Source organism: Melanerpes formicivorus, unplaced genomic scaffold (assembly GCF_026170545.1).
Source record: "Melanerpes formicivorus ecotype bairdi unplaced genomic scaffold, bMelFor1.0.p_v2 SCAF_4, whole genome shotgun sequence".
Taxonomy (NCBI): domain Eukaryota; kingdom Metazoa; phylum Chordata; class Aves; order Piciformes; family Picidae; genus Melanerpes; species Melanerpes formicivorus.
The window spans coordinates 12,538,356-12,562,741 of NW_027142356.1; the positions used below are offsets into that span (position 1 = coordinate 12,538,356).

Genomic DNA, 24,386 nt, shown 5'->3' on the forward strand with positions numbered 1-24,386 from the left:
TGAGCACAGGTACCTTCCACGAGCCAACAAGAGTTTTTTGAAAAGCAGAGTTCTTTCAAAACTAAGTATTTATAATTCCCAGAATAAAGCCTCACAAAGACAATGGTTTCTTTTCCTTGGACAAGAAGGTTTTAAGTGCCTGATGCTAGGGTCAAACTTACATGCTCTTGTATAGTTACAGACATGACATTGAGGGAACTGTTTATTCAACATTTCAAAGTGAGATGTGAAGCCCTTCATGCTTAAACCAAAGCATAAGACTTAAACCACAAAGAACATCCAAACATTTTCCTGCCCTTATTATTCAACAGTCAATGCAAAATTGACTTGGGAGATCTCATAGGGCAGATACACGTTTCCACTAGTGACTGCAACATGAAACCTTAAAGCCTTGTCTGCCACAGATACAAATCATGCAAGATTGCTAGCTGGACAGGTGGGGGAGAAGTTACTTCTGCTAGTCAGGTGAGGATTAAGCACTGGTTATGAACACTATACAGAGCTAAAGGTTGTATCTGCCCTAGGAAATGCTAGCCGGACATCAGGCATCAGCAGTGGAAAATGAACAAACCATCTGCTCGGACACAACCTCCCCAATGCTTTCTGCATCACCAGATAGTTACATTCAAGAGTTCAGCCATTTCAGGCAGCGAAAATGAAGATACACTGCCATTGGTTTTTGTGGCATAAACATCAGTATTAACTAAAGGAATCTCTCTTAAACAACTAAAAGTTGTACGTCAGACTCTATCAAAAGCACTTATTAGATTAAGAAAAAAATAAAATCTTTGTATATATCAAACTCCTCTGTCCAATCACAGCACAAAATAATTATTCATAATAACAGAACTAGGAGGGGGAGGTGTGGCTGATATTCAGCAATTTCCTCCTATCTAAATGATAGAGATCTAAATGACTACCCACACTGGGGGTGGAATTCTGTGAGACAAGACACACTTGTAGTCTCACCCTGTGGAACCACACAAGCACAAGATGGCACACTCTACTCAAGGACATTCCCCTGCACTGAAATTACCACAGCTCTGTAACATAGCAGAGGAAGCTGTACTGATTTTAATCATACAGATATTCATGAGTCACATTATTCCCATCTTACTTCCAGGCAAGTTTGATGGACTAAAACTCAGCTAAGAATTTGGTCCAAAAATTAACTGACAACCAAAATGCCAGGATTGACTTTATGCCCTGACATTTTCTTTATTCCTTTGGTTAGAATTTGCTTCAGGGGCAGGAATGTTATGCATGCTCCATGTAATTACACAGAAGATATACACCCACACATAGAGTACAGGCTATAGTCAGGTACACTTTTCTTTTTTTAGATAAAGATCTGCCAAATTTTTACAGTAGAAATTCCCAAAGGGAAGAGAATGGCTCCCTGACACCCTACTGCTAGACATGAGAGAATTGGACATTTCACTACAGATTAACAATATGTGGAAGCAATAGTTTTCCAACATCTCCTCTTGCCAAACAAAATAATCCATTAACTGGCTCTAGAGTGACTCACATGAAAGCTGTCTTCAATCAGACACTGCATTTAGGCAACACAGTTAGAGAACAAGTACTCCTAAGGTGTCCCATTATAAAAAATACCAGGTATGTCAGATTGTTACCTGCAAAAGACATACACACATTGAGAGGAGACAAATCATGACATTTTACTTTTTATCTTGGAGAGAGAACTCTCACCTGTTTAACACTTGTCTGTGTTATTCTACCCTGTAAATGTAACAGAATCATCTCGGAATAGAGTCTGTTCCAAGGCAGAGGAAAGTTGCATGCCACAGCTGGAGCTGTTATAATATCCCTTACCTTCATTTTTGCCATTTTTGATGGCTTTCATTTTTCATTTTTGATGGCTTTTGTCACATTAACCCATGTTCCCCAGCATTATATAGCCGTCTCTGGTGTGCACTCAACCCAGCACAAAGGCTATTCAACATACTAAACCCACCCAAACACTCACTGGCTCCAAAGGACAACATGGAAGCAGATAAATCGTGTTCTAGCAGGCACACTGTACCACGCTACCAAAGATGGAATGAGCCTATATAGAAGAGGAAGAACCACCCAGCTCGGGAAGCAAGGAGACATCCTTTTTTTGGCAGCAGCAAGCCTACTCATGGATCTAGCCACCCATTAGAATATTAAATAAGGATCTACTCACCAACGTCTCGCACTTTCTCCCTTCCACAGGGAAGTTTCTGGATTTGTAAACTAGGAGTACATGATTAAACCCTGAGAAGAGGGTAATTCTGACTGACACAGAAGCATGCCACATGCAGAGCTGTGCTCTCGGCTACACCATGTAGACTCGACTCAACTAGGTACACTGTGTCAGGGTGGGAATGTCTCTGTCTGAACTAGTAAGCGATGAAAAGATACTGCTGTTACACATCTTGGGCTCTCTTACATACTACTTGCAGGACTACTACTTCCATCCAAACAGAACCTCACCTTCAAGCAAGGAACACAAGCCTCAAAACCCCAAACTCAATGGCTGAATACAATCAGGATCCCTCATCAATAGTGGTTCTCTTAAACTTCAGTGGCTAAGGAAAGTGCACAATCTAAATCCAGATTGCTGTTCTTTTAAACAGTCCCTAAAGGCTTTGCTGTGGTAGGACTGCATCCAACTCCAGAGAGGTGGCTTAAGAAGGAGGGAATACCTGGAAAGCAGCCTCTTGCATGCTGAAGGTGGGCCTCTGGAAAAGGTTTGCAAGCCAAATTGAGGCCAGTTGCAGCAAAGGAGAATCAAGATTTCAATGGCATTCCACAAAAGTGTCTCAAGACAGCACAAAGTCAACAACAACTCTATGACTTCTAAGTGGAAAAATGGTGTTTTATCTCAACCATCATAGGATAACACCAGTTAAGTTAGTGGTGGGTGGTAAAAGCAACTCTGTCCACAACATTACATATCACTATGGGTAAGTTTACCCTACAATATATCCCATGTTTGCTTGATTAAAAAAATGGCTTTCAAATCTCTGCCTGCAATCAGTCAAAAATATACTTGGGGGGGTAGGGGGGGGGGAGTACAAATGTTACTCCATTGTATTTCAACTACCATAAACAAGTACTGCAGGTGACCGAGATACAAGTCTCGGTGAACAGCAAAGCAGGAAATGAACTAGCACTGGTTTAAGGGAGAATAACAAAGTGGTACCAGACTGGCTTAATGAACACACTTTACATACCAGAGGCTGCCTGAAAGCTTTTCTTCCCCACCCCCCCTTATTCCTCTTCCCCCTGCTATTTAAAATACTAACCATTCAAACACAAACAAGAAAAACAATTTGTATTCAAAAATTTGAGGAAGAATTCTCAAACAAGTATTGTGTCATTTCACAGGAACATATTTATTCAATAGGTATACAAAATAATAGCACATCAGAGAGAGCTGTTGCAGTGAGACTATGCAGGCCAGTGAGACGACACATAGAGCGTCTTAAAAATTATTTAAAACATTGCTGGATACTCCAAGAACATCACATTCTACCACACAGTAAGATGGATTATGGGTTCTAAAGAGAGACATGAAGGAAAAATATGCTATTTACAGTATGCTCTCAACTGAGATCTCTACAGTTTGTTTCCTGCCATGGAATTTGCACACAGAAAATGCTTCTCTCTTCCAGACTCCCCCTTCGCTCTTCCACAAAATAATCCTGTGCTTGAATTTGAGTAACAAGATAAAATGAAAATGTGTTCCATCTATACTGTGCAAGCATGAGAAGATATCCAGTAAATATTTATTCAGAGATTTTATGAAGAAATATTGAACATATCTTCATGGCACATTAGTTTCCTCAAGCTATCAGGTAGCACATGCTTGCAGTAGAAACCTTGAGCATTTTGCTCTATGTTATCCATTAAGTAGGAAATGCTCTGCTGCTATGGCTATCAGAAGTAAGACATAAGAAAAAATATACAAATACAATCTTTAAATAAAAGGTAGGAGCCTTTAATCCAGAGTCTTACTTGAGCCTTGCTTCTGCAGCCAGCATGTACCAGATGAATCCCTTCCTATAGCCATGGGGCAGAAAAGATAGCTAGAAATAAGATTCAAGGTAATATACACTGCACATAGGTTTTTACCATGTGTGTTTGCTGACAGAAAGGAGTCTCCACAATCGTTTCACAAATGCTTGCCTGTCACTACTTGCTCAGAAGATGGTGATGGGTCATGGGAACACATGGTACACATATATGATCATGATACACCATTTGACCCCCTCAAACTAACAGCAATTGCAGACTTCTGGGGGGATTTCCAGATTTCTTCCTTATCTGAAAATACAATCTGGCATCCCTTCATAGATGCAGATGTACTGGAGTTCCAGGCTGGAGCAGAGAAGAGCCAGTCTATTCCCCCCTCCCCCAAAAAATAAATCCCTGTGTTAAATAAATCAGTTGCACAAGTGTAAACTGTCATGGAAATGTATGATTATAGTAAGAAATGGAATACCTGTAGTTAAAATATTGTGTTAGGTAAACAGCTAGGCTTCAAAATTTCACAAAGAAGGGAAATAGTGAGGAAACAGAGACCCCCCAAAGAATTCTGTTCTCAAGATGAGTAGGGACAAATCCCTCTACCTCTAAGCTTTCTGATGGTTTAGCAACATTTTGACTCAATTTTCTTTTTCTTTGTGGATGAAACAGTGGTAGAAAGCTGTCTCTGGGAAAAGCACATCTGTTCTTCCAAAGCGAACAACAGTTCACTTTGATGGGAGGAGCTGCAGAAGCAGAGGAGCCAGAGGGCAAGGCAAAACAATCACCATATTGAGGTACAGAATGTCAAAAAAAGTGCTGTGATGGTCTGAAATACTACTGGACTAGGAGTACCTATTCTTTCCCACCCTTACCTTTTTAATACAGCTCATTTCTTCTACCTTTGCCACTAAACATTACTAAACAGCAGAGTATGCACTTTATAAGTTAAATAGACAATGCAATGAAGAAATAACCACTTGCTTGGTTATTCTTGAGCCTGAAAGGAAGAACTGGAAGCAAATGGGCTAAGTTACTTAGGAATACGTTGAATGCTAAAGGCAGTGCAGAACTTGTCCCAGCCCAGGAGTCACTCAGGTTAGTCATGCCAAGCCAGAACTAGAAGTTTCCCTTTCTTGCTCTCATTACCTCCACAGCTGTTCATCTACATGCATCCCATGTAATGATCCAGATCAGAAAACCTGAGCAGCTGGGGAAATGAAGAGGAGGTGGGGAAAGACAACTCTCACACCTCAGGAAGCAGATTGTTTCCATGTTGTCCATGTTTACTAGACATCCTCATGCTGACACAATATGGGGACAGGAATCGGGGCAAGCAGCAACTGCTACTTCAGCAGCCACCACCACCTGAGAAGAGCATCTGGAAATCACAGTCTCAGAGTCAAAACTGGTTCCTGGATGGTTTGCACAGACCATGGAACAGATGAGAGTTCAAGAGTGTAATTTCAAAGTGCCTTTAACCCATGCTGCCACAAAAAGCAGCTGTCCCACCTGATTGTTCACTCATATCCCCAGGTCACCTACTCTCTAGTGCTTGCCTAAGTACGGGTGTGGAAAGGAGAAGAAAGCAACATTGTTTTTCCATACCAGATTAGCTACAGCTTGAACCAGCTCCCTGATCTGATTCATTGTCTGGCCATACAAATGTTCCTGCCAGTGTAAGTGAAAACAGTGCAGGGGCAGAATGAAAGGCCAGAGGTAGAAACAGAGCAGGACCAGCTCTTTCAGAAATGGTATCATCTTAGAAGTGTTTGCAAATCCAAGCTCTAAGAGCAGAAATGCTTGCATCTAAGCCACTTCATGCTTGGTATTGAAAACTCAGCAGAAGAATTGGGAAAATTTGAAAGTGATGTCTTTGCCTGTAGAAATATGAAATGAAGTGGAATAATAGGTTTGTGTTATCTTTGGTACTGCCTTGAATTCCTAATTGTGTTATTTAACAAAATGGGAAAACATTAGCAAATTAACTGAAGTGGATGAACACACTAGTACACACCAGGAACGGTAAGAGTGAGTACTCTAAGCTATAAAATCTTTGGACTCTCACAAACCACAGAAAGAAGGATCCTGCACCAAAGAAATCCATCAGTCCCTGGCCACCAAATCCCTCTAACAAAGGGTGCTACCAAGCCACAGGGTAAGCATTTAGGTTATTACAGTATTAGCTATACCTACATCATATGCAAGTTCTGCATTGCCAGATGGCCTGTAATCTGGTCTCCCTTGAAGCTGAAAGCATCACATTAAAACTCCTAATTGGGGTAATAAATTCATAAAGTAATGGCCTTACTCAGTGTTTCTCTAAGTGGGTTACATCATCCAAAAGCATCATGAGAAAGCTCTAAGGCAATGAAGAGCTAGAAAAACAAAGGTGCATTTGAAAAAAAAAAAATCATTAAAATATATACAATTATATAATATGATGATAATGAAAACAGATTATGCTTAAACATACCGACACCAAAAGAATATTCCCCAGATTTGAGGGACTGGTTTACAACTGCAGACTGCTCAGCATGCTCAGCATCAACTATTACTACTCTGTGGAGGGGAAACAGTTTCCTCTGGCAGTTAAGGAAAGTAGGCTTTTCTCAAGTTTGTGTGACAGAAGGGGAGGTAAAAGACTAAAATAGTTACACAGATGGGGGAAATCTTTCTTTTATATTTATAAATATTATATGTGTAATATATCATATAGTACATATTTTAATATACAGAAGTATATACTGATTTAAATAATTTTGGGGAAATTGCCATTATAAAAATTTGGTTGCATTTTTAGAACTTTGCAAGGTCCACCCTAGTACTACTTCCTTGAAATCAGTGGGAGTTTTGCCAATATCCACCCTTCCAGGGGAGCAGAACAAGTCTTGCACTGAACACTAATGGAAACTCACTCTCTTTCCAACCTTGAGTTTTTAACAGAAGAAGAGTAAGACCTTCAGAATTTACAGTCTGTTGTGCTAAGGTCTAGCCCGCTGCTCACAGCTTATTGAGTTGGTTTGAGAAATTTAGCAAGTTTGGCTGGTCTTGCTCCAATGGCTCTAAAGTCCTGAGGGAAACCTCACAGTTGTGTCAAATACAGCTTTGCACACAGGCACACAGTAGGAACAATACTAGAAAAAGAAATTAAAAACAGGACTGATAACAGACAAACTTTCTGAATAATTATAGGATGCAAGAAGATCGCCCGTATTTTGCTGAAATAAATCCAGCCAAGAGGCACTGAACATGAAACATCACATCTCCCTACCTAACACATGGGACCAGATTTCTTCTGAAGGTGCTACGCCTCAAGCTGTCATTTACAGGTCCTGAAATTCCACTTTATCTAACCTGTTTATCTGACATCTATCCATTTGGTCCTCCTAGCAGTGAGTACAGTTTTACTCCCTCATTGTTTCTTTGTCCAGTATGAGAACTAACAAACTGTAATTGATAGAGGTGAAATAATACTCATCCTTATTCTAACATAAGCATATTCCTCACAGAATTTCAACAGCTCAAATACAAAAAGCACAGCATCTGAATTATTGCACCAATAATGAAACAGTAAGCAAGTGCAAAAGCTACTTTACAGAAGGGCTTTCCCCCCCTAATTATTAGTGACATCTATGCTAGACATTTCAATAGCATCAAAACAACACATGTATCCCCATCAGGTGAAGTAGAATGTATAATCTCCACATTTGGCACCTCAGAAAAATTATACATCTAAGAATCTTAGGCAGTTTACCTCCTAGCAATTCAATGGTAATGGTTGTAACAAGCCGTGTGAGCAATCTGGCAGTGTAGGCGTAGAGCCTGACATGGTGGTAGGCCGTGCCCAGCATGAGTGCGGACATGGCTAGCAGTATAGCAGAACAGTGCTGTGCCCGCACTGTGTAACCAAAGCAGGACACTGGTAGCCATAAACATAGAGAGTTATCTTGGAATGACAGGACGCACACGTATATCAACAATCTCGCGTGTTAACCAATAATCCACAGTAGTACAGTGTGTGGTCACTCGTGAGGGGCCAATGAAGCCATGCCAGCAATGCCCTCCGAGCTTATATAAGTTGTAAAGTTTTTGTTAATATGCACTTCTGCGCACTTCTTACTAGCCTGTCAGCTCTACTGTCTGCTTTGCACTATGCTTGCTTTATAACGGAACAATGATGAAGCAATAAAGGAACAATACTAGATCATATTGATCAGCCGTATTGATTCCCGTCTCCGTCGTCCCACAACAAGGTACAACACTAGAATGTGCTGCTTTACTAAACAAGAAGTTTCACTGAAGTTGATACAAAGAAGCACATTAATATAACAGGAACCAAACATACTACTGAACAATGGATGGAAACCACTGTTGCTGATTCTTTGATAGCAATACATGAAGGAATAATGAACTTGGGTTCATTAGCCCAGCTATGCCTCTCAATAGTGGCAGTGCTCAGGACAGCAGGCAGTTTGTTTTAAAATAGTATTCAGATTTAGAAGCAAAATGTTTCCTTTCCTGACCTTTTGAATTCAATCAAGTATGCCCCTGTTTTTTTAAAGTTCAGAAACATGTTAAGATAAGGCCACATGTTAAGATCAGAGGACTCTCACTGTTATTCCAGGGAAGTTGGCTTATAAAAGCCCAAGTGAAGCTATTGGGTGGGATTCAGTTCAACATTGGGTGTCCATCTGCAGGTGTTCAACAAGCACAGGAGATAATATCACATTCATGTTATCAGAGTTCCAACCCAAACAAAAGGAGCTTAAATCAGCTCATCTCCAAAGCAGACAATAAACCAGTCAGTTGCATCACAGTTTACGTTACACTGACTGTATTGACCAGATAGCTACAAAGCAGCTTAGACATCTCAGGTTTGATTCACTTGCTCATACATTTGAGATGCCATGGGTAATGAGCCTTGTCTTCATGCCTTGTTTCAGAAGGCCACTGGTCTCTTACTGTCCATGTTCTATCTATAGATTTTCTGCAGATGTCTCTGCTAATCTAAAGTATCCAAGATGGCCACTGACACTATTTAATTAAGTACACGGTACTGCTAGCACAAGTGCAGGCACCCATATTCAGGTATTGGTCTCAAAGAGAATTTCTTCTATTATGTTATTAAAGAATTTCTGAGAAAGTAGAAAAAGGTTTCAACTAATATGGAGCAATAGACACATAAAAAGAAAACAGAAACACTTTCAGGAATGTATTAATTTCAGTAAGTCTAACAAGCATCACATTTCAATTTTTCCTCTAGTTTCATGTGCTTTAGATATAAATCTCACAGAATTAATATATATGTAGATGCAGTCATTTTATACCAGCAGGTTTTCTTGTAAGCCATTAATGTTATACTAAAGGACACATTTTCCCCAGCATTTTGATCCCATTGCCTTTCATATTGCTACAACATACAACATATTCATAGCCTGAAATGCATTCTTAAACTACAGTATGTTTGCCATACCTCATATACAAGTTATAAATACTCCCTCACACTCTGTACTACCTGATCTACAGTAGCTCCTTTCAGCAGCAGGCTGAAGGCAGCTTTTATTACTTGTACTAGACTATCTCTGCCAGTGTGCACTGCTGAATATTTAACAGTCACCAATACCATATGCTTCAGATAACCAACGTATGTAAACCATCTTCATTTACCACAGATTACATGCATTTTTTTCACAGAAAAAGATGAAGACTCATTAGAGCCACCTATAACACATCTGCAACCATCCTTATCAAAACCATGCAGACAAATGGGGTAATTTGTCTCCTGAAAAATCCGAAGTTATTTTAACTATACTTCTCTGACAAGAAACCTTTCCTTACTAAAATTATGCTTCAGAAGCTTCTCAGGGAGGTCTACGCAAGATGAGCCTTCTTATATAATCAACGTAGCAAACTGATAACTACTTACTGTTGATGTGATCAATATAGTATACACCAATCTGAAGATCATAGGCAGCTTCCCATCCCCATGGCAGTTCATCCCCAACACAATCCGCAAATGACAAAGGCTTGGTCAACCTAAAACCAAAGGAAAGAGTTAGTAATACATCTTTTCTCTCTAACATACCTGTGTTTACTATTCATACTAATTCCTATTATGACATAAGCTAAAAAAAAAATAAAAAGCATGGAGAAAGGACAGCACAGTGTTTTCTCCTTCTTTAAGTTCAGGCTCTTGATTGGTTTTCCACTCTGCTATCACTCTGAATTGTAAGAGCTTAATTATTGCAAACATTTTTCAGTATGGGCACTCAAATGAGAAATTCACTGCAACATCTTTCACATTTGACAGTTAAAATAATTAAAACAATAAACAATAACTTGTAAAATAAAATTTAAAAAATAAATAAATAAAAAATTACAACTCTATACTCCTATTAGTCCCCAGAAGAACCAGACTCTTAAATGTTGAGTTTGTGATGAGAGCACAAGATTTCAGGCTCCTCTTGACAAATTACCACAGAAAGGAAATTCAGAAAAGAGCATAAAACCATCTAAGACACAGTTAGCAGCGCTTCCCAATCCACATACTTGCATAAAATAAGCAGCAGTGTGGAGAAAGAGTGCACAAAGTATGCATTTTACAAGTAATGTTTAATGGGCCTTCAGATGTTCACATGGTGCCTCTCTGAGAAGACAAAGTTTCTCATTCTAATAGCATGCCCATATTTTACAAGAAGTAGATTGGTAACAATAATACATGAAGCTGAGCAGAGCTTTACATCATCCTATTTTTGCCACTTTTAAAACTGTTAATAAATCCACAGCTGAATGCCATGCTTGATACACTGATGTATTTAATAGGAAGAACAACATATTTAAGGCTTTGTCATAAGCATAGTGACAGTAAGAAGTTTAGGCTCGAGGTAAGGGGAAAGTTCTTCACAGAGCTGTTAGCCACTGGAATGGGCTGCCCAGGGAGGTGGTGGAGTCACCGTCCCTGTAAGTGCTCAAGAGCGGATTGGACGTGGCACTTGGTGCCATGGTTTAGTCACGAGGTCTGTAGTGACAGGTTGGACTTGATGATCTTTGAGGTCTCTTCCAACCTTGGTGATACTGTGATTCTGTAATTCTTTATTTAGGGTGACACTTTATTCCTCTGAACTAGGGCTGCAGACATTACAAAGAATCCATCTCTTACAATCCAAAAATTTCTGCAGTGCAGATAGATTTATATTTTTTAATCATAAGCATGAATCATCTTTTTCATATTTCTCCAAATATTTTACAAAATAATCCTATGATTGTTACTAATGACTGAGGTCCTGAACAAATTCACAAAATAAGACAGGCTTCCTAATTTACTGCCACTTGAATACTGCCGTGCACTAAAACCACCAGAAATCATTATAAAATTCACATGGGATTACCAGTGGAATTACATCAGGATTGTAAACAGCACAAGTAAGAAAAAGTTCTGTTTACTGGCAGAGATTTTCCATGAGAGCCATTGAACTTTTCTCATTTAAGTGACAAGGTGTAGCTTGGTAGTATCTGTTCAGCGTGCCCCTTTTCTTAAACACAGGCATGCCCTATCCTCCACACTACAAGGCAGGATAGGACATTTCACTGAAGCTGACTTGGTTAAACTCCTAACCAATCTCCAGAAAGACCATGTCTATAGTAAACCGAGCCTATCTCACTGTATCCTCTCCCACTGCCAGTATTTTTAAATCCAGACAAGGTACTGCTCTAAGCAAGGCTGTTCTAAGAAGGAGCTATCCAGAAATCCCAGCTCAGACCTGCCACTCTTTCATAGTTTCATAGTTTCATTCAGGGTTGGAAGGGACCACAAGGATCATCCAGTTCCAACCCCCCTGCCATGGGCAGGGACACCCCACACTAGATCAGGCTGGACAGAGCCTCATCCAGCCTGCTCTTAAACACCCCCAGGGACGGGGCCTCGACCACCTCCCTGGACAACCCATTCCAGGGTTTCACCACTCTCATGGTGAAGAACCTCCTCCTCACATCCAGCCTGAATCTCCCCACCTCCAGCTTCATTCCATTCCCCCTAGTCCTATCACTACCTGAGATCCTGAGAAGTCCTTCCCCAGCCTTCCTGTAGGCCCCCTTCAGATACTGGAAGGCGACAATTAGGTCACCTCGGAGCCTTCTCTTCTGCAAACTGTACAGCCCCAACTCCTTCAGTCTGTCCTCATAGGAGAGGTGCTCCAGCCCTCTGATCATCCTCGTGGCCCTTCTCTGGACACGTTCCAGCACCTCCACATCCCTCTTGTAATAGGGGCTCCAGAACTGGACACAGTACTCCAGGTGGGGTCTCACCAGGGCTGAGTAGAGGGGGAGGATCACCTCCCTCGACCTGCTAGCCACACTTCTCCTGATGCAGCCCAGGATCTGATTGGCTTTGCGGGCTGCAAGTGCACACTGAGAGCTCATGTTGAGCTTTTTGTCCACCAGCACCCCCAAGCCTCTCTCTTCAGGGCTATCCTCCAGCCAATCACTGCCTAGCCTGTATTTGTGCCTGGGATTGCCTCGACCCAGATGCAGGACCCTGCACTTGCTCTTATTGAACTTCATGAGGTTGGCCTGTGCCCACCTCTCCAGCCTGTCAAGGTGCCTCTGGATGGCCTCCCTTCCCTCCAGCGTGTCTGCTGCACCACACAGCTTGGTGTCATCAGCAAACTTGCTGAGGGTGCACTCAATGCCACTGTCCATGTCCCCCACAAAGATGTTGAATAAGATAGGTCCCAGGACTGATCCCTGAGGGACTCCACTTGTCACTGGCCTCCACTGGGACATGGAGCCATTGACAGCCACTCTTTGGGTGCGGCCATCAAGCCAGTTCCTTATCCATCTAGTGGTCCACCAATCAAACCCATGTGTCACCACTCTGCTCCTCACCTGACTCCTTTTCTCAGGGCAGCAGGAGCTGTGCTGTGGCCAGGATGCCAGCTACCCAGCAAAATGGGCTGACAGCTGCCCTACAAATTTTAGCTTCCTAGCACTGACACATCATCTACACCAGCCCAAATGCTACCTATTAATAATTACCAGCATCACTTCAAAGATTACTGTTTTGTTTGCAAATAGTAACAGCTAAACTGCAAGACACAGGTGCCAGGAAAGGAGGAGAAACTTCTTAAAGTCTGTATACACACTGACCTGCAGCTTCAACCACACTGTCCACAACATGCAGTGGATTGAACACAGGGTACCCATGTCAGGGAGTTCCCAGGTCACTACTGCTCAGAGGAAGCATCAATCACATAAAAGGAACTGCCTTTTGGCAAGCCTGGTTAGTTATGTGAACCTGTGCCAACTATAAGGTCACATTCTGCTTTGACAAAGGTCCTGCTTCAAGTTAGATTACAGATGTGAGTTTTCATGAAACATCTTAAAAAGAATAAAAGTTTAGTATCATCCAGAGTCTTAACATTATAATATTAACACAGATCTTATAGTTTAGTTAGAAAAATATTTTGCATATCACATAGCTTCAATTAGACAAAAAAATTTAAGAAATCATGCAGCAGAATAGGGACCATAACAAACTCCTATAAACATATCCATTATTTATAACTCTGCATAAGCATTCAATCCTTTCACCAAAGATAAATCACAGCAACAGTTTAAGCCACCTCTATGGGAAGGATATAAACCCAGCACTATCCTGGCTTTTCAAATGCATACCACACCAATTTCACTTTTAATCAAATGCTGTCTTCTTACTATTACAGTGCATTCTGTAGCATAGAGTGCAGATCATTTGGGCATGTGGATGTTCTGTCCAGGTGTGCACCTGTCAGGAATCAGACACTGCAAGAATGAATAGCAGCCGCCTTGTCATTCCAGACACTCCATAATTCAAAGCAACACTAAAAAACTATGGAAAAGCACTTCACTGACCCATTCTGGACCTTCCACAAGAGAAGAGGGAGGCAGAGGCCCCATAATACAGGCAACAATGGACAAATTAGTTTACAAATTCTGGTCTGCTCAATCACACTTGGACATCTCAGCCTTAAGATCTAAACTATGTCACAAGCAGATTTTCTGAACAGGAAAACTATATTACAATTACTTAAGTGTTACATTCCACACAACTCTTTTTTGTAGTTGTTCCAGAGTCTTTCAACAGCACCAAATTTTTGATCCAGACTTACACAATTAAGCAGCAATCAGCATAATGTGGTGTCCCTCATGACTATTGAAACAGATATAGTATTTAATTTCAAACAATAAGTGAGATTAACATGACATGAAGATAAGTAAAATGCAATAGAAAATTTGCAGGACAAGAGTTGAAAGCAAAGAGTTACAAGATGTAACTGGAAAGGAAATAATACCTAGGAGCAAGGACCAAAGGAGTCCATGTGAAGATCATTACCTGTGACATAATAACCTGTGACAGACAGACTACCACTACTTTATTAACCATGACCCCCCCAAAAAAATGAGGTTCATTGCACCATAATAGAAGATTAAGTGCCATGTCTCAGGACACATATATGCGTGTTTATGTACACCTACCTATATACACAACCCCCCACCCCATCTTCAACACGTTGTTCTGTTCAAGAATAATGCTGCATTCTGCTGCATTCCTTCTCTGCCTTGTGCTTTTCTCCAAAATCTGTTCATGAGTCAACCAACTGTAACACTGAACTACAGGTTTTCCCAATTAGGATTAGGGCTGTACTTTATCAATAAGAAACTCTGGACTTTGGTCTTCACTCTCTTCTACACTCAGCTGATACCAGCATCACTGACCTTCTTAGCATACTTCAAGACCTGATTTTATTTAAATCCTGAAGGACAAGGTGAATACAGCATGACAGCTGGAGAGCTGTAACTAGTGGAGTGCCCCAGGGATCAGTGGCACTGTTCAACATGTTCATCAATGACATTGATGAGGAAACAGAGTGTCTGCTCAGCAAGTTTGCTGATGACACCAAACTGGGAGGCTTGGCTGATACAGCTGAAGGCTGTGCAGCCATCCAGCAAGACTTGGACAGACTGGAGAGCTGGACACAGAGGAACCAAGTGAGGTTCAACAAGGACAAGTGCAGACTCCTGCATCTGAGGAGGAATAATAAACTGCACCAGTACAGGTTGGGAGGTGATCTGCTGGAGAGCAGCCTCATGGAGAGGGACCTGGGAGCCCTGGTGGATAACAAGTTATCCATGGGACAACAATGTGCCCCGGTGGCCAAGAAGGCCAATGGGATCCTGGGGTGTATTAAGAAGAAGGCTCTGGCAGGGGGTTGGACTTGATGATCTATTTGGGTCCCTTCCAACCCCTGACATCCTGTGATCCTGTGACATGTTTTGCTCACATAGGACTATTTGCATCAACTTCATAAGACTGATTTATGATGATTTAAAATTATTTGTTCAGCAAATCAAGGGAGGTTTCTCCTCCCCCTCTACTCTGCTCTTATGAGACCTCATCTTGAGTACCATGTTCAGTTTTGGGTTCCCCAGTTTAAGAGGGACAGGGATCTGCTAGAAAGGGTGCAGCAGAGGGCTACAAGGATGATTAAGGGACTGGAGTACTGCCTTAGGAGGAGAGGCTGAGGGACCTGGGGCTTTTCAGTCTGGAAAAGAGAAGACTTCAGGGATTTAATAGATGTTTATAAATATCTGAGGGCTGGGTGTCAGGAGGGAGGGGACAGGCTCTTCTCACTTGCTCCCTGTGATAGGACAAGGAGCAATGCATGTAAGCTGCAGCACAGAAGGTTCCACCCCAACACAAGGGGAACTTCTTTACTGTAAGGGTCACAGACCACTGGAACAGGCTCCCCAGAGGTTGTGGAGTGTCCTTTTCTGAAGACTTTCAAGGCCTGTCTGGATGTGTTCCTCTATGACCTGCACTAGATTGTATGGTCCTGCTCTGGAAGGGGGGTTGGACTTGATGACCTATTTGGGTCCCTACCAACCCCTGACATCCTGTGATCCTGTGACATGTTTTGCTCACTTTTTTGCATCAACTTCATATGACTGATTTATGATGATTTATAATACATACTGGAGGACATGGTGAAGAAAGGATGCAGTAGGCAGATCTCAGTAAATGGGGCATGGAGGAGAGGGAAGAGACATGGACCCAAAAAAACCACCCCTGCTAAAACCAAACCACAGAAACCCCACATAAAAAAATCCGAGTCCTCTTTTCCTCAATTAGAAAGGAAGAAAATGCAGCTTGATAAGAAGTACATAAACACCTGAATGTTCACCTTCATCTTTTTCAAAATTACTTCCAAGAATACCTCCTCTGCTGTGTGGTACTTGACCTACAGTCAAGACTTGGGAGTTCTGAATTCAATTATAACTAGGGTCAATGCTGAACTTCTATAGCAACTTCAATGTACACTTGAAAACTCTTCAAATTCCAGTTATCCTCTACCCAAAATGACCTCCTGTTGTTTGCTATGCAGCAAGATCTTGTCTGGCTCTTGCATGAAGTATTGCACCAATTAAATTTCACACCCATTCATTCTCATATACGATTATGTACATTACACATTTTTTTCTCCTCCTCTTACAATGCTAGCTCTTTTTCTGGACAGAAACTGTTCTGAAAAATGTACTACTTTTCCACCTTCTAGGAACTGAGAAGACAAAACCATCAGTGATTAAGTGCTTGCAGTATATTAACAAACATTACTATCCTTTTTGTATTTTGTATTTATTTTAGAAGACATAACTTCAGTGCTCAAAAATCCTACACGTTCTCAAACTGAAGCTTTACGCAATATAGAAAGTCAAGGATTAAAATCTTCAAGTTCTCTGAAGATCTTGATTGTTTCCTTAACATTAAGAAGAAAACAGGGAATTGCTGTCCTCACATGAAAGGAAGGAAGCAAACTAATAGCAGACAAGACTTCAGTACAGGAGGCAGAAGACAGAGGGAGGCAAGCACAGAGAGAAAGTGCTGCCTTCCAGTTTACTATAAGATGCCATGTGCATGTTAAGGACTGCCATAAAAATACACTGTAACAGCAAGGAAGCAGAGGGTAACTGCCTCTTCTGAGTTACCTAAGGGTTAACATTAGCTCAATGGCAGCTCACTTCATCCCTTCCCAGGTGCTTCTGAAAAGGCACATAAACTGGATAGCTGAGACCCAGAAGGGCAAGAATGCTTTTGGGAAGGAAGGGACCCACACCCACTGGTTGCAAGACCAGGTCAAACTGCATGCTGTCACGGGGTTTTGGTTTCCTTTTCCTTTTGACTATGATTATGATAAACTGTTTTAGCAGTGGAAACAATTACCATCAGTGAAGACAAAAATGCCACTCTGAATGCAGTAATATATTTTGCTGTTATCATTTTATCATTGAAAGAACCAAAAGAAACAAAGTCTTTAAATGAAAAGAGCATCAACATTTTCCAGCTCAACACACTAGCTATCTGGTTTTGTAGGGCAAAAAGCCCCAACCGAATCACTACTTGTACTTTGTTTATCCCTTTACCATTTCCCAGTTCAATGCAAAGATGACATTTTGAAAGGTTGTGGGGAAGGGGAGGCAGAGGAGTGGAAATGAGTAATGCCATGAGTGTTTTCTCCTGCTTTTTTCTTTGACGCAGCAGTTGGTCCTGCACTGGTATGTAAGCACTATAATATTAGACACCTGGAATGTGAGGAATGTCTGATAACCATACCCTAGCACAGGGATAATTCCACAGCCATAAACCAATGATATGACCTTTGAGCCTTCCCCTGGAAAGCTCAAATGCAGTGGCATTATGAAAAGTCTTTTACATGCAGTGTTCCTATAGGTTATTTGTATATACATGGCTGTGTGCTGTTGATAGAGGGAAACACTGTTGTCATCAATTGAGAACACTATTACAAAACTTAACTATTTAGTTTTAACGCATAAGCACTATGGTATTTTTGCAGTGATTTTAAGTGTTCCCAATTCTACAATGCCCACCTGCAAACTTGACTATGAAATGTTTCCTTTACCTGTCTTGTATCACTCATACATTTATTATCAAACTATTCCTCCACAATATAAAGATGTACCCTTAGAAATATACAAATGGGAGGGGGGATAAAAACAAACACAACCAAACAATAAATAAACAGCAATAAAAAAAATCAAATCAAATCCAGTTTAAGCACGGGTTTGTTAGAGTAAAAACAAGGCACAAACTGCAATAATTTGCATATGCAAATGAAAGCGACACCTGTCCCCAGAAGCTTACCATTTAATCGAAGCATGATATAATGAACAATGGGAGAAGAATGTCCATAGACTGGAATACTTTATTAGTATAAATCAAGACAGATACACTTAGAATAAAGGATTATAACATTTATCCTGTTATTTAGGATGATTTGACTGCTTGACTGTCAGGCAATAAGTATCAAAAGCAGACTTTGCAGCAGAAAGGTAACTTTTAAAGGGTTAAATATAGGGCATTTTGGTAGTGTGAAAATTAGATCTGGGAAAGCGAAATGCATTTTAAAGAAAAAAAACACACACACCCCCCAAACAAACAAAACCCAACACACCCCAATCATGATAATGTCAGCATTAAGAAATATTCCCTATCCCTAACCTTTCCCCTTCCTCCTTTCTGTAATTTCTTACACCTTAGTCCAAATCACCCCACTAGTCACCTTATCAGCTACAGGAAATTATTTTGAAGATCTTGTTCTGTGAACTCCCCTTCAGTCCTCCCACAAGCATAATACTTTCACTGCAAAGAACCTCTGGATTTACAGAGAAGGTATTTCAAGACTCTCCTTGACTAACTCTGCTCCCACTGAAATCAGCAGGAGCATTAACAATTTCAGTAGCAGGAAACTTACATCTGTGACAAGCACTTTTGTAAAGTACCATCCATCTGAACATTCCAAATAACCTCACAAACATTCAGCTTCAGTGCTGTAAAACACTCCTGCCAAGTACTCAAATAATTCCAGAAACAGGAAAGAGCAAACCCCAGCTAACTGTCCAAGGTCACTGCAATTTGGTTATAGACCTACAAACAGGGGAACCAGCATGCCACTCTCAACGCTGCACTCTTCATGTCCTGATTTTCAGCTTCTTGTCCAATTTTGTAACAATTTTTAGCACGTACATCATCAAATCATCATGTGTTTGCAGTACACTGCAGCTCTTGCTGCAAAAATACTGAGTTGGATCAGAGTTCAAATGGCACAAAACCACTTGGCAAACCTCTGGGCACTGACAAACTAGTTCCAGATGCTAGAGGAGATGGAGAAATCTTTAAAAAGTATCATCAATTTTTAACACAGAAACCAAACCCACCACTGACTTTATACAACTGCGAGCAGCAGAATATTAAAATAGATGCACGAGGGAATATATTGAGATTTCAAAATTAATAAGCAAAAATGTCTGCCAAACCTTGGTGCACATGGTTCAGAAAATTCACTCAAGTTATTTCAGCTGTGGTTTCATAGAAGACAGCTTCTAGAAACATCTTTACATTCTTGACAGCAGTGATGGAAGCCACAGCCTGATTTACATATTAGTGAAATTGCACAAAACTGGTATAATGACAGCTGTATCAAATAGGTTTGCTTCATGTAAATCTAACATTGAAATTGAAAGTGCAAGGTCTAGAAGTGTCATGGTACTGTAAAATTACAGTATTTTGTAATTACAAGCAGATTTCAGACGTGTTCTGGCCTGTATTTACTCTGTTCCACCAATTATTTTCATACATGGAACTCTAGTTTGCGGTGCTTTTATTGAAATTAAACCACCTTTCTTCGTACAGTCTAAGATAGTCACAAAACAGCATTAAACAGAATCAGCACAGAGTTCCTTCAGCACCTCTACTGTTTTTACATTTTATTACTCAGAATATTAACTGAATTCAAGTTTTAGATTAAATTTATTCCCAGTAGCAATAAGGTTTTAGGACTGGGAAAAATGCAATTATCCAACAGGAAACGTTTAAATGTTTTGCTGTGACTTCCTTCCCAAACACTCACTCCTAGAAAGCACCTGAAAAAAGCCCAAGATTCCAAAACCTGTAAAAAATGGAGCTAATTTTCTAGCAGTCACTAACAGAAATACAGCACATACATACTTCATTGCAGCATAAATTTCTATTTAAAAAAAAAAGGCAGCAAAAGGCAGCTTTGACCTCTCATGTCAAACTGACTAAATATAAGGTAGTAATTTGCAAAGAGTGCTGAGGAATTGTGTGAGAATGTAAAAGGAAACCTGGAGCCCCTAGATGAGCTAATGTTCTGCTTACCAAAGTGCAATGGAGCTGTCTACCTTTCCCACATGTGGAAATACACTCCCTTCAGGTTTAGTAACGGTTTGCATCACTGATTCAAAATGATTATTCTAATCTAGGTTAAAGAATTACTCAGATAACACAGCACACATTAAAACCTACTCCCTGGCTGTGGCTGTTAGTAGTACTAAATAAATCATGATCATTATTTCAAAGAAGCATACAGGCATCAAAACAATATCCAATAATCTCAAAGCAGGTAACAGCAATGTTTTACTAGTCCTGTCTTTCAAGGTGAAAGTGTATGCAAGAAGGGGAAAGAAGATGTGAACACCAGAATGAGGTCATTTGCACATTTTCAAATGCAATTGCTTAAACTAACACTTAAACACTCAAAAAAAAGGAAAGAGGTTATGAAAAAAAAAAACTGAGATGAGATTTTTGTGCCACTCAATCACTTTTAATTGGAACAAGAGACAAAGTATTTTTTGCCAACACCACTGAAGAAGTTAATCCATGTCTTGTGGACAGCTCTTTGAATCAGCTCAATATTTAGCAGAGGCCAAAACGCCAAACAGTTTATTTTCAAGTTATGAGGAAAGAAATATAACAGAAAATAGAAAACATCACCTTACAATCTCTATAAAGCTACAGTGCAATTACATTTTAATACTGTATCAGCTCTTGATAGCTCTGTATGTCTGCACTGTAACACCTCAAAAAAATGCAGCCCCAGGTAAAAACAAGTGTGGTGGCTAATGCTGGGGGGGGAAGGCAGTAACTTCAACCCACCACAGCAAGCAACGGTATCAGGGATAGAATGCAATGTAACTGAACAGATTAAGATTAGTCATCTTGGAAGTTGCTTAGACTGGAAATATTATATACAAAAACAGGAACAAGCAACACATTCTTTGTCACACTACAAGGAGGCACAAGCAGAAATTGCGGAAGACCAGGCTCAACACAAAGCTCTGTACAACACAATCATATCTAGACCTCACAACAATTTTGACCCCAATGAAGTTCTGTAATTGTTTTCAAAAAGTGAGTTTTAAAAAGATATGAAGAACAGATACAGGGAAAAAAAAAAAAAAATCTTTGATCCTTGCCTATATGACACCAAATACCGAGGTTCCATAACAATTTCAGCGGCTCTAACCTGTCAGAATACTGCTCTTCCTCCATGCAACACGCCTCTCCTCTTTTATTTGTGCTAGCACTCATCCAACTCCGTAAGAAGTCAGTTCAAAGAAATAAACTCAGTATGAGCAATTGAAATGTATTTATTTTTTCAGCCAATTTACCTGTCTAACCAATTCACTACTGGTACAAATGCCAATGCAAAAGTGCCTCCATACTAATATAGATTGGTGTGAACTAGTCATGAAACAACAGAAATCCTAACACACTAAAACTCTGGTTCTTGATGGAGATCATAGGCACTACTGTAATATAGATTACTACTACTCTTTATGATTAAGCTATTAAGACAGGCAGAAAAAAAATTCTAAGCATGCAAAATGGGGGAAGTGCTTCACTATCTTATACAGTTTATACATGGTAAATGATTGAGGCTGATTTTGGTAGGCTGAGAAGTTTTTGGACTAACAATGAACCATAACTGGTTACAAATCCCCAGTTCTGAGAAAAGGGAAGACATTACAGAGAACAGCATTTAATTCCTGTTGTATTTGAAAATGGAAATCCTTGGGCAATTAGGGAAATTTCTATTTATTGCAATCCCTTGATCTGCTGGCTACTTGAATTTCAAATTAAAACTATGTAAAACACTGAAATGTCCAATCTGTGAAGGATACACAGAACTGTGAACTTCACAGAATAAGCAAAGGAAACTTCCACATGCAGCCTCCTACACCAAAGTTGAAGGCAGTCATGCCATTGCCTTTAACAAGAAGTTTGCATCTATTATGTGATTAATACTTTCATTACCTGACTTCTGTCATGTTTGCCAAACAAATCTTTAAAATATATTGCTCTTCTGTCAGAGGCCTTACTTTTGCCAATTTGATTTTTTTTTTTAAGCCAAAATTAGTTCCTTAATGAGGCTCAAGTAAGGAGAGACTTCCAAAAACAATTGCTAACGACACTGAAATCCACAATACTGTCTCAAATACTGAGTAGAGGCACTTTCACAGAAAAACACCTAAGCAAAAACAATCAATTACACAGTAATCACCCACACTTTGTGTATCTTTTGCACTGGAAGAGGCAAGCTGCCATATAAGCAATGTTTCAGTAAATTCAGCTGACTAGAAAGCTGCAGTTTCACAGACTCTAGGAATTTCTTAGACACGGTATGTTTTAATGATTGCTTCATAAAAAATCAGTAAGTATTTTGTTAGTTGCAAAGTTTTGCAGTTTGAGTAATAATAAACCTCCAAATCAGCTCACAGAGCAGAAAAATGCAGTCACTCCCTGCCAAGAGAAGCATTACATCTCCATTTGCCATTTATTATTCTTTTAAACTGAACAGAGAAGATTGCTCTTAAGAGATAGTCCAGATACAAATCTCTACTATCCAATTACCTCTGTAATCTCTTTAAACTTCTCAATGGAAGTCTCCCACTATCTCTCATAAATCAATCTTCATCAGTTGCTTTTGTGAAAAGAAGTCAAGACAAATATTAATACTCTGAAATATTATTTTTCCTCCCATTCAAGGTTCTTTTGGGAAATTACTTCATGTACCATTCAAGCTTTTAAAACAAAATATTATCTACTTGGAAGCTAGGCTTCCCCTATAAACATGAGTCATCTAAAACACTTTCCATAACTATTGGAAATCTTAAAAATAGGTGCACTACAAGTAAATGAGTCAAACTTCTAATCTGTTAAAAATGCTGATAACTACATGCATGCACTACAATGCTTTAAAATATATTAAGTAAAGCCATGAAAACAAACAAGGAAAATTAACATCCAGACAGAATGCATTTGAGCATGGAATCTGACCCAACAAGACAGATTTCCAAGCTCATGACAGTCCATGCAAACTCTCTTTCAGCTTATCTGCAGGCATTCAGCATGGCTAAAGTTCTATTTTAGAAAGTATGTGAAAAGGTTCAGAAAGAAAGAGAGGATCATGATTATTCACAGTCCAGCAAAAAAATCTGTTTTCTGTGTTTCAGACTCTGGGGATTCCATAGAAAATTTAAGAGAAGAAGCTGGAATTTCCTGATCTGGCAGATATAACCTAGGGTAGGGGAAGGATAATTCTCAAAAGAGCTTTCAAATGTGGACTTGGAATTTTGCCAGACAGAACAATGATTGATTTAAATCAGCCATAAAAAGAGAGATTTGATCTTCTGTCAAGTCTTTGAAATGGTAGAAGTTAATAGGAATCATCAGCGCCGTGTGCTTGTTTAATGAAAAATCCATTCTTTTACGTTTAGTTCTAAACATTTTTAATGCACTTGTGGCTGATCATTTCATGCTGTCAGTACACAAGCATCTCTTTTTGAGCTATGAAGAGCCAAAGAACTAAACTTTTATAGACAAAAAGCTGTAAGGAAGGAAGGCAGGCAGAACTCTGCAGTAAAAGAGAGAGCTTGCATTCCTTCCTAAAGGTGACCTGCATAGCTCTTCACTGGCTTTTCAGTAGATGGTAATTCTATCTTATCCCAATGAGATTCCTGTGTTTCATCACATTTTACATTAAAGAAATAGTGGAAAAACTCACTCTTTATTGGAAGTCCAGGTGAATGAGTTTAAGTTCTGCCTCTGTTGCTGAAGTTCACTGCTTGATGCCAAAGGCACGCACATGAAAAAAAAAACCACAACATTTTTCCCACCACATTTCTTCTCCTTCGCCTTAATACTTTCTCTGTGTAAAAGCCATTGTGTTGCTATCACTTGTATTTACAATAGACTGTAACAAGGTCTCTGGCTTGGTTTACATAAACATACATAAATAGCAATATCACTTTAAACAACTAGAGACATCCCCTGAATGATACCAGAACAGTTTCTGGGTACCAGTGGAGCAACAGTACTACTCATTACAGCATTTCAATCATTATTAGCATCTCTACATCAACACATTCAAGATGTTTTGGCTAAAAGTGAATTTTGCCTTCATGAATCTAGTCATAACAGTACACATCTTTTATTTGTTATTCTAATACACAAA

At 39.9% G+C, this 24,386-nt stretch overlaps 1 protein-coding gene across 1 annotated transcript in view; it reads right to left on the reverse strand.

The window, feature by feature from the left end:
• The window catches only part of WWC2 (WW and C2 domain containing 2), a 94,575-nt gene that overhangs the window by 54,683 nt on the left and 15,506 nt on the right, over positions 1 to 24,386 (reverse strand). The window contains exon 2 of the mRNA XM_068137019.1: positions 9,947 to 10,056. Coding sequence (XP_067993120.1) covers positions 9,947 to 10,056 — 110 coding nt within the window. The remainder of the gene's footprint in view (positions 1 to 9,946; positions 10,057 to 24,386) is intronic.